This window comes from Strix aluco, chromosome 1 (genome assembly GCF_031877795.1).
Source record: "Strix aluco isolate bStrAlu1 chromosome 1, bStrAlu1.hap1, whole genome shotgun sequence".
Lineage (NCBI taxonomy): Eukaryota > Metazoa > Chordata > Aves > Strigiformes > Strigidae > Strix > Strix aluco.
In genome coordinates, this window is record NC_133931.1 from 136,912,783 (window position 1) to 136,925,005 (window position 12,223).

Consider the following 12,223-nt stretch of genomic DNA (forward strand, 5'->3'; position numbering starts at 1 on the left):
AGACTGAATATAAGCAGCACTGATTGATAACCTGAGACAGATGTAGCATCTCAAAACCAAGACAAGAGAAAGCCAAATTCCAACAAGCAAAAAACTAACTCCAATGTATTTTCCTTGTTTAACGTATACAGGGGTTTTTCTCCCCTCCTTTGGACTTTGCCCAAAAAGATAAACTTTAATGAAGACTATGGAGTAGTGATAAGGAAGGCAGATCTAACAAAAAGCAGTAAGAATCTGCAAAGCCGTCCCCTGCCTCCCAGAAAACATATTTATATCTTAAAATTCTTCCAATGAAAAGAGGAATAGCTATATATGTACATACTTCATTATAATTCTAGCATTAATATGCACAAATTAGAGGAAATACACATCTATAGCAGATAACGCTTTGAAAGTCACATGCTAAGATTTCAGTATATTTCATACTGTGAACACAATTGTAAGTACTTTAATTTAGTTTGCTATACTAAAATAACTTCAGAAGATAATATTGAGAAACCTTCTTCATCTTTGGGAGAAGTGCAGACTAGATCACGACAGACTTCTTTTTCCATTTCAACTTCAACCTCAAAGAATGTATCTACAAGTTCCTCAGCTTGGTCTGCAAGAAGAAAATAAAAAGAATCATACTTTTTCGTAAAGATTAGAAACCCGAGAGTAAACCTGAATTATAAGATAAAGCTAACTATATTCCACACATATAAGATACCTGCCTACTCAGACTCAAATCAAAAAATATTTAAATCATTACCTTTCATCTGATCACCTTTCTCTGCTATTCTTTGCTGAGCTTTTCTGAAAACTCGAAGATGAGTGCCAAAGTCATCAACGAGTCGTGTAGTGAAATAAGGCTGCCAGTCTGTTTCCTTTGACCTATCAGAAAAGGACATCCATGAAAATGAATTATGTTATCCTTAACACAAAGAATGGTAATAAATTTCTACTACTTCTTCCTCCCTGCCAAGAACCACACTGATAGTAAACATGGAAAAGCGAAGAAATTAATCAGTCTCCTAATTGCTTATCCGATGAAAACAAATCAAATATTGTAAAATACCACTCTTGCACCACACGAATATTTATGCTTGAACTACTTTAAGGTCAACGTTAGTATCTGGAATAGTGTTCTGATTCATGACATTGTCAAATATCTGTGAAAAATCCTGATATAAACAGCCTACAATCTAAAACTAGAATACTCCCCAGGCCTTTTTCAGTCAAACTTTCTATCACTTTGGAAGGCACCTAAACAAAGTAATTTTCTTCTGAATTTGCAGTATATGCATGAGTGAGAAAACACACGTTTCACTTGAAACCACAAGCGACCTAGTATTATCAACAATTGATTCCGCAGCTTATATGAAACGTAATTAGCATGCATCTCCAACAATGCACATAGGTTAGCATCAGAAAATAGTCACTGTTAGATCTGCATAAAACTTTTCCTTATTGGTATGAAAAAGACACAGAGATATTCTTACATTGTCCATGACTTACTAGCCACACTGAAAAGGCACTTGTGCCATATGGATTTAATGAAGCTAGATGTTAGTGATGGCTTTTACTCTGCACTAAGTATTCTACTACCTGAATTCTCTCAGATACCTACTTTGTTATAGCAGAATCCTTCTACACTACACTACTTCTTTTTTCGTTTGTTCCATCACTTGCTCTTTCTACCCTCAAAGAAAGAGGAAGGGATAAAGAACTCTGGAAGAGAGGTAAGCCTACTGCAAAAATCTAGATGTGGAAATAAGAAGCAGAGCTGTCTCAAAGGGCAGTCAATCAAAACCATCAATAATCCAGATCCACCATTCGCACAACCAACAAATCAAACAAAACACTAGGTGGCAGCCTTACATCATTCTCCCAAATATGCAACTCTTAAAGGGGGAAAAAAAAAACCAAAAACAAAAACAACCCAAACACTGTATTCATTCTCTCCAGAAGCTCACAGGGTGTAGGAAATTAGACATGATGGTACTAATCTACGAGTGCTACAGCTATAGTCAGCTACAGCCATTCTAAACACACTAGATTATTTTCTCTTAATAACAACTGTTGCAGCCCTTTGAAACCAATTTGATTTGTACAGAAAAACACAACTGCACAGGAGTGGTGGCTATTTTTGAAAAGGTATAGTAATATAGGAAAAAAAGGTAAATTTCTTATTATTTGACCTGCTTTGATACAGACCCAGTGCTTGATACTGTTCAATAAATAACTTCACCAAACAGACAAAAGTATTGAAGTTGGGTAGCCAGGTACATTTCACATAAGCACAGGATTGCTTGCTGTAACATACAGTTTATTTAGCCTAGTTTTCACTATTTCCAACACGAATTCCTAGGATTTCCATTATTTCTCAATGAGTAAGGTTTTATTATAACTGGTTTTTCCTATCATTAAAGCTAGCTTTCCATCTTTGACCTTTCTTGCCAGAAAAGCACACTGACTTACATCTTCAAGTCAGAGGGAGAGTATAACAACACCTCAAAATTGTTAAGTAGTTTATTATATTTAGGTTACCCACAACCTCTTCTGAAGAGAAAACATGTACCAATCTGCACAATGAAATGAATACCGGAAATCATTACCTAACAAAGAAGTAGAAGGATGTAAAGGCATGCAGTACCTGAGCTGAGAAATCAGCCATATTAAAGAAGAGAATAATTTCCCAGACAAGTTCCCTGATTTCCTGCCACTTGACTGAGCAACAGCAGAAAAAACATGTGTGACCTGGTTTCAGCTGGGATAGCATTAATTTTTCTTGAGCTGGGAGGGGGCACAGCTGGAGCACCAGACCCAGATTGGCCAATAGAATATTCCATGTCACATGACAACATGTTTGGTATATAAAGGAGGGGCAGCTGGGAAGGAGACGGGTTCTCTCTCACTTCCAGGATTGTGGCAGCCGGGATCTTGGTTCTTTTGGGATCACTGGCCAGAAATGGGCTGGGTATCAGTCAGCGGGTGGTGAGCAGTTGCACTGTGCATCACCTGTTTGTACTTTTTATTACTGTTATTGTTTTATCTTATTCCAATTACTAAACTGTTTTTCATCTCAACCTATGAGTCTCCCTTTTTCCCCTCCAATTCTCTCTCTCACTCCCATAGGTGGGGGAAGGGCGAGCGAGTGGCTGTGTGGTGTTTGGCTGCCGGCTGAATTCAACCGACAACACATGGGACAATTAACAAACTATTCGTTTGTTCTGAGTCAACCCTATTTTTAAAAAGGATTTACATATGTGACATATCATTTTGTTCCCCAGATCACCATTCTTTTAAAAATACTCATTGTTCTTACACATTGAAGAGTAATACCACTTCTAAAACTTATCTGAGCTGATACAGATGTTTGAATTAAAGGCTTTCATTTTGACCTACCTTGGGAATAGCTCTGCTGTTTATATGAAACAGGCCTGCGTATAAAAAGGTGATGATTCATGCAACTCAATGCTTAAGTTGCAGGAAAAAGCTATTCTGTAATTTTAGACATTAATCTAAATTTTGAAAAGGCCATTTTGCAGAAGACCATTACTACAAACATCATTTCCATTCATTCCTTAAGGGATCAGCAGAAGGCTGTAGTTCTTAAGATGATAATCTTAAAATTTTACATGTTCTTTCTGTAAAATGCACTGAACTATGCTAACAGATAAGCTTAATCATTTATCTACTACCATACAAACCACAGAGGTATTTGTCCAGTTGCTTAGACAGCGTATTGATGTAAATACAAATAATCTTACCTGGCAGAAAACTGAACAAGTGCATACTGAAGAGCCTGCCTGATTTCCAGAAGAAACGATTCATCATCACTTAGAGTGTAATACCAATACTGCACATAGTCTCTCAGGGAAAACTGGATTACCTGAAAGCAGAAAGGAAAAAACTAAAGATGAACTAATGAACAAAAGACAACAAAATACAAAAGAGCTTTTTGTGCCTGATAATGCAACAGCAGTCTTAAAAGGTTAACATAGTGAACCATACTCCTCTACCATTATGGAATTGGGAGTGAAACAATACAACTCATGCTGAAACCTCTTTTTCATATCGGTTTGCACGCAATCAATGCATACTACATTGAGAAACTATAATATACAGAAAACAGACTCAAATGTTCCCCAATATCCTGGCCCATCCTCAGTGTTTTTTCACCCACCACTCTCAAACATGATGAAATTGCTCTACTCCTATTTGTCTCTCAACTACTAGATATTATGTAGTCAATACTCGCAAAACTAAAAATAGGTTAAATAGTCCTGGTTAGAACCTACCTGTTGCAAAGGCTCATCAATTATATTTGCACCCGTCAGTCTTCTGTCAATCTTAATAGGTCTGGCTTCACGTTTCATTTCTTCTATGCACTTGAGAGAGATTAGGAAATGTAACTTTGCAGGTTTTAGCTATAATTACAAATCAGCTGTACTGTTTATGACATATGCATACTTCCAGTAATGACTTCATACAACATTTTCCCTATTATTATAATTTATCGAGTAGATAAGATATAATCATAGCATCATAGAATGGTTTGGGTTGGAAGGGACCATTAAAGGTCATCTAGTCCAAAACCCCTGCAATGAGCAGGGACATCTTCAATTAGATCAGGTTGCTCAGAGCCCCGTTCAACCTGGCCTTGAATGTTTCCAGGGATGGGGCATCTACAACCTCTATGGGCAACAACAGTATCTATATTTTTCACTATATAGTAAATAATGGTGAGAAACTAACCTGAAAACCTACTTCTTGCTTACTGTCAAGGAGCAAGTTTGCTAAAATACTAGATCAGAAGGAAATAAAACTGAAATAGTCACTGGGGTGAGAGGGGCAGGGGCAGCGCACAACAGCAGCACAAGTTTGTGGGTAAGACCCCAGTTCCATACTTGATTATGAACTTCCTGTGCAACCTCAGGCAGCTAATTGCTCGGTGGTTGGGTTTTTTTTCTCTCAGTTTCTTTTTCCATCTCAGTTTATTCTATATGCCAGAAGAGAAATTACTCTTTTGTACTATTACTTGTCTAATCACTAATTAAAAAGTAATTAACGAGAGGGTAAAACATTATTTTATAGAAGATCTTGCAACTCAGAGCAGTTAACTCCAAGAATGACTTCATCAGAACTGACTTTTGGCAAGTGACATACTGAAAAAGTACATACTTTATCAGTGCTTCTCTGAGTGGACTAATACAGTGTCTTCCTCCAAACTGAAGATGAAATCTGTAATAAACCCCTTTATTTTCACAGAAATAACCCAACAACCTACACTACTGTTCAAAAAATTCCAGTTATTTTATTCTTTGATCAACAGAGAAAGTTATTACTGTATTGGAAACACAAAACTGCCAGAAACCATAAATGAAAAAATTATAAACCATATGTCCAGTGTTTCTATAATACATGTCTCTAAGTATCTCTTATACATACAAGTTAACAGTGAATGGCAGTGAAATACCTGAGGCCAGAAAATATTTCTCCTCCTACTTAACCAACTCTGTATCACAACACAAGAGTATTTTGTTGTAAAATTCTGCATATTTTTTAATTTTCAAGACAAGGGAACAGTTCAATGCTACTTTAATATGCATGAAGTTGACTCATATTTAAACCAACACTCCAGCTTTATACTAATAAATTTGCAAAATATTTTTGTCTTGACAGGGACAAAACAATACAGAATGAAATGATTAAATATTTTTACTAAGCACAGCATAGTTCAAATTGCCAAACAACGTTGTTAAACGATAGTTTTGAAGTTTGAGTACAGCATGCATAAAATCACATTTGGAAAACACAGAAGAAAAAGCAGCAGCAAGAAAAAGCAGCCGCCAGAAGAAAGAGGGACACACAGAGACTATGCAGGGTGACTTGGTAAAAATCTGAATGTTCATAGGCTCATACAATTTAGGTTTCAGTCTGGACTTCAGGAAGTCATCTTGTCTAACCTCCTGCTCAAAGCAGAGTAAACTACAAGGTTAGACCATTCTTTCATATTCTTTTTTCTTCCCACCAAGTTGGGTGGGAGTGTTGATCTGCTCGAGGGTAGGGAGGCTCTGCAGAGAGATCTGGACAGGCTGGAGCGATGGGCTAAGGCCAACTGTAGGAGTTTCAATAAGGCCAAATGCCGGGTGCTGCACTTGGGCCACAACAACCCCCAGCAGCGCTACAGGCTTGGGGAGGAGTGGCTGGAGAGCTGCCAGTCAGAGAGGGACCTGGGGGTGTTGATTGACAGCTGGCTGAACATGAGCCAGCAGCGCGCCCAGGTGGCCAAGAAGGCCAATGGTATCCTGGCTTGCATCAGAAATAGTGTGGCCAGCAGGGACAGGGAAGTGATCTTACCCCTGTACTCGGCACTGGTGAGGCCGCGCCTCGATGACTGTGTTCAGTTTTGGGCCCCTCACTACAAAAAGGACATTGAATTACTCAAGCATGTCCAAAGAAGGGCAACGAAGCTGGTGAAGGGTCTGGAGCACATGTCGCACGAGGAGCGGCTGAGGGAACTGGGGTTGTTTAGTCTGGAGAAGAGGAGGCTGAGGGGAGACCTCATCACCCTCTACAACTACCTGAAAGGAGGTTGCAGAGAGCTGGGGATGAGTCTCTTGAACCAAGTAATGAGCGATAAGACAAGAGGTAATGGCCTCAAGTTGTGCCAGGGAAGGTTTAGACAGGAAATTAGGAAGCATTTCTTTACAGAATGGGTTGTTAGGCATTGGAATGGGCTGCCGGAGGTGGTGGAGTCCCCATCCCTGGAGGTGTTTAAGAGTAGGGTCGACATAGCGCTGAGGGATATAGTGTAGTTGGGAACTGTCAGTGTTAGGTTAATGGTTGGACTGGATGATCTTCAAGGTCTTTTCCAACCTAGATGATTCTGTGATTCTTCATTGAAATGTTTACATACATGCAGTATAATTTCACTTGCTTTTGATATGTCTGAAGACATCTAAAATTTACAATATCTGCTTTTATTTCATTGCACCTACAACAGCTGACCACAATTTTTACTTGGAAAGCATTGTCAGTTTTATGCCTGGCCTTCCAGACTCTGACTTAGAAAACATACTTAAAGGAAGGACCCAACTCACATGAAGCAAACCATCTTATTTGACTGTCACTTCATACACAATAGTTGTCTGACATACTCTACCAGTATTAAATCATTAGCTAGGAAAAATTAATATCATTTGTTATTGCTAAATTTGATACCTACCTACTGCATTTTAAGCAGATAGGAAGCACTTAGGAGGAATGTGGGACATACACTCCACAAAGTGAGATGCAGCACAGAGTGAAGAAACCCAGGCTCTATAAGCACGTAATTGCAGTGACTGAGTAGACTTCAGACTTTTGCTTCACTAAACTAATAGATATTTTTTAAAATCCTTTTTTGAAACTATGCTAGGTAACTGTTAAATATGAGAAATGCCTCATTTGGATTGTGCCACTATTTCCCAAATTGCTTACTTACTGTCACAGGTTTTCACAAGTGGACAAGACACAGGGGATTTACATGTCTGCATCAAACCCATAACAGATGATCAACTGACTCAAAATAAAGAGATTCAGAGACTAGTCAGGGATCAAATATGCAACTAGCACTTATAAGTTATCACTGTTATAGTAATTTGGCAATATTATACCCAGCCTACAGAAACTCCTTGTCTTTTGGATGAAGCATAAGAGACATCAATTATGATAATAACTGAACATTCCACACTTCTGTTAAAGTTGGACTGAATCTATAATTTTTATTGAAAATAGGATTCCAGTTAACAGTTCAGAAAGCTCTAAACTTGTACTTCATTCAAGATTAATATAAACCTGCAGACAACTGTGTATCTTAGAGCCAGTACATTATGGCAGCATCGACTACATTCCTGACACAGAAGTTATACAAAACAGACTTGCAAAAAGAAAAGCAAGTCTAATCCTAATTTCTAAAACCTCCCTGCATGTATGCAAACAGCAACCAAAAAAAAAAAAGCAGAAAGATATATAATCTTCCAAACTTACATAACTATTTATCCTTAATGTGAGGCATCGTTATATATTCACTAATAAGCATAATAAGCAGCAACCAAGGAAACCTATTGGCACCAAATCCTGTGTTGTAACTTAAGAGTCTGGTACATTCTACACAGCATTTCCATCCACAATTTTGGTGCTCTGAATTCTAACTGATTTCTTTAAAATCTAGCATTGGAACATTCATCTTAGCCTAAAAAGTCCTGAAATAACAAAAAACCCTCAAAACAATCAATAAAACTGACTGCCTTTGGGAAAAGAGCTTCTTATAAAGAACTTACATCATCAGATTATTTCCCAAAATAGAGTATCACAAAATAATTTCATATCAAGGTGAATTTATTTTGTACTTGGTTCATGGAAGAAGCATAACCTATACACTAGCCACTTGAAAGAATATTCACTGTTCAAGACCACTTAAGGCCACAACAGTTTTAAACATGAAAACAATGTCAAGTTAAAAATATGACTTTCTAATAAAGAAAAGTCAGCAGAAATTTAATACAGAAATGATAAATAGGAATCCCAAGTAAACCACACATTTGGTTTTGGTTAGGACTCATCTCTTGTAATACTACTGAAAAGCACAGCTGAACTAGCTAATGCTATTTTAATACAGTGGAAAAAAAAATACAAAACACTATTTGTAGAAGACAAACAGATTTTAGTTGGAGAACAACTTCAAACACCATTTAGTAAGCTAGATAAGAATAAATAGCTTCGTACTACAAAACTTAAATCCAGAGATTAGTCGACAGGTCAGTTGAGAAAAGTGATGTGTCAATAATCCACACTCAAATCAGAAGCCAAACTACTGACTTTGCAAGGATTACACAGAAAAACCCACACTATAAAGCAGCCAGAGCATACATACGTACTGAGCTCAAAAAAGTAACACTAATGTAAAGAAAAGCTTCAGCAACGTAGAGGAAATTTAAAAGACAGAATCTTCTTGTAAATCTGCTCTCACAATATGAGATATAAGCAACACTCCACAACCATTATAATATATGAACTGAAGTTGCTATATAGCATCAAGAACCTTAGTCCCCTAAAATGAGGTTTCATTAATAGAACAGAATCGTTAGTTGATTGCTGACTTGCCCTTTTTCAGCCTTAAACTTTATATTTTTCATTTGGACCAGTGATGTTACTTTATCATTTAGAATATATTTAAGTTCCAGATTTATCCCAAGAAATACTTAAGTGAAAAGGCCACTTACCAACTGACCTACGAACCAGTCACAAAACAAGTTCTGTGGTTAGAAAACATACTGCTGAATCACAGAACAAATTTATGTGCTACTGACAAGAAAATTGAACACATCCCCCTTTCACAGACACCATGAAGAGTAGGGACCTGCCAGCTAAGAAAGGGCAGGATGTTTCAGTCAAAACAGTCGTGAGATTAAATATAACGTAACTAGCAATCTCTGGGTTAAAGTGTTTTCTCTATTCTAATGAGCACAAATAGATTAGGCCCAAATATATCTAAATTTCTGAGCTGCCAAGATGTATTGGTTCATAAACCAGGAATTTCTAGAAATTCTATCTCTTGGCCCTTAAGAATTTATTCTGCACTAAGCAGATGCAGATTTATCCAATTAGGAACCCTGAATTTAGGTCCACCAACCAAAATGATGTGTTTGTTAAGAATTGAGTGAAAAAGAAAACAGTGGAAAAGAGGATCCCATTGCTGCTCCACATTTATCTATTCATTTACAGAATTTCAGCTTGCCCTTAAAGATAGTCAAAGATAACAACTGCTAAATCCCTGAGTACTGTAAATCTAGACTTTATTACAGTTTAATCTTCATCAGGCAAGCAACTTTCTGACCACAAATAATCAAAAGAATCAAAACTGAAGAAACTACAGATCCAGTGATGGAAGAATCCTAAAGAGTCATGACAATCTTGCAAGAAGGAGCTACCACTTCTGCCAAAAAAACAACCAACACACACAAGCAGTTTAGAAAGGTTTAATAATTTCCTCACAGATAATATCAGCCAGTTACACCTTACTCATTTCTCATAATGAAGCCAGAAACAGTACTTGAAAAAAACTTTCCATAAATGCTTAAAATGCTTGTATTTCAAGAAGGAAAATTTCACCTGCACATTGCAGCTGACTCAAAACATAAAAAGGCTCTTTTACCTGGGGAAATGGGTACAATTCTTAGATTAAAACTGATTACTAGCACCATTCTAATTTTCAAAGTTATAAAATCTGATCTAGAAGTTAAAACCAGTAAACTCTCCTTACCTTAGGGATCCCAACTGATGTACAAGGAAGAAATGAATGTTCACACTGCTCAAGGTATTTTTCTGAGTTGCTTTTTCCAAATAAAAGAGTAACCACAAAGCCCCTAAAATGGAAAAAGAAAAAAAAAGACCAGCTAGAACAACAGTCATTTTTCCCCATCTAGAAAATATTTCACAGCAAGCTATAAAATAACAAGGTATGACAATTCTTACCATTTACTCTCCTAGTACAGTGCTCTTTCACGTGCAGCATGCTGCTCAAAATAACTGACACAATAGTAAGAATGAAGTTTCCCAGTCTTGTATTATCATTCTTGATATATTCTTATCACATAGCCAATCTGTGGCACAATCTATACTACACAGCCTGATGCATGAGAAGAAACTGTGATGGCATGCTACCTATGCTCACAAATATTAGAATACAGAAAGAGGGGTACATACATAAGCTGCTCTGGTTGTATTTATAGAAAGATTCTTTTACTTCAACACTATGAAGAAATAAACTCTTTAAAGATACATTCAGGCCACTGCATTGTGGCATAAGCCACAAAAACACAGACCAGGAAGAAACTTATGTAGTAAGCATAGTAAGAAACTACTGATTGCATATGTTTAAACAAAAAAGAAAAAGTTTTCAAATGGGAACTTATTTTAAGCTGCAAAGAAAAAAAAAAAAAAGCAACAACAACAACAAACCCCAAAACAGTAGTCCTGCCAGGCTGCATATGAACAGTCAAGGAAAAAGTCTAGAGGATATAGTCAAACACAAGGTAATGTGTTTTTTGGAGGTTGCGAGTTTTTCAGAATGTTGGAATTTTTTTTGCATTTTGTTGTTGTTTTGTTTTTAATTAAGTCAGCATATAAAATCTAAAGAAATGCACTCCTGGCCCATTTATTTTAAAACAATGTTAGATCAGAAATTCATTATCTTCTTCCCTCACAACTCTACAATGATATTTAAATTATGACTTAAGCAGGACAGCAGTCAATTTTATTATTGTTTTCTTTATGATATAGTGAAGGCATAAGGGAAAAAGCAACCATTACAAAAAGTTCAATCTTACTACAACACTAGTAATTTACAGCTTATGACACTGGGGCACAGGAACACGTAAAGCTGGTTTTACTAAAAAAATACATGAAACCTAAAGGCTGTACCATAGCCATACCATAGCATAATCAAAGCCTTTGAAAAGTCAAGCATTAAAAAAAGAGAATATGAAGTTACCACTGCTCAGATAGTCTTGGGATGGCTAAACATGCATAGATTTTAACACAAATTTCAAAGCATTCAATTTAAAGGCCAGCTAACCAATATTTGTGACCACAGGAACTCACAAAATTATGCCAGGCTTGAAGCGTGATGAACTAATACATTATTTTAATACAGATTGTTGTTGATAAACGATACTCATATGATTAGAATAAAATTCCTAACCAAGGCAAAATATGCCATTCTAAGGTTTTAGTTCCTAAACTTGGAACCATTCTTTTTAAGTACTCAAGAGGCTCAGCAATCCAGAAACAAGGAAGCAGTCATTTATACCTGAACAGCTCCATGACCAAAAAAAGAAAAAAGCTGCACAAAATTATTATTGGTAACTTGATAATGCACAAGAAAATTTCACTTGATACCGATTCCCTTACAGCCATCACTATCTGTCAGTCACGTGTACTTTCTACATATGAGGACAAAAAATAAAAGCAGGTCTAATTGCTCTTTTGCTCCAGATACTTCCAGATAGTTTTAAAATCTTAACACCAATGGTCCTAGTAGCATCATAATTCAGTTCAAGGACAACAGCTTGCTTAGAAAAATCTTAATATTAGTTTCACAGTGCTTAAAACTAGTTTTGGGTTGGGAGGGGGTTGTTGGTTTTTTTAATTATTAAAAAATTTGGGTTTTCTTTTTATTATCTACTACCTTTCT

At 36.7% G+C, this 12,223-nt stretch overlaps 1 protein-coding gene across 6 annotated transcripts in view; it reads right to left on the reverse strand.

Moving 5' to 3' along the window:
* Positions 1 to 12,223, reverse strand: part of SNX13 (sorting nexin 13) — a 73,666-nt gene that overhangs the window by 35,631 nt on the left and 25,812 nt on the right. For all 6 annotated transcript variants that reach the window (XM_074836837.1, XM_074836815.1, XM_074836808.1 and 3 more), the window contains 5 exons: positions 10,292 to 10,394; positions 4,284 to 4,373; positions 3,753 to 3,874; positions 752 to 873; positions 500 to 601 (listed from right to left, as the gene is read on the reverse strand). In XM_074836837.1, coding sequence (XP_074692938.1) covers positions 500 to 601; positions 752 to 873; positions 3,753 to 3,874; positions 4,284 to 4,373; positions 10,292 to 10,394 — 539 coding nt within the window. The remainder of the gene's footprint in view (positions 1 to 499; positions 602 to 751; positions 874 to 3,752; positions 3,875 to 4,283; positions 4,374 to 10,291; positions 10,395 to 12,223) is intronic.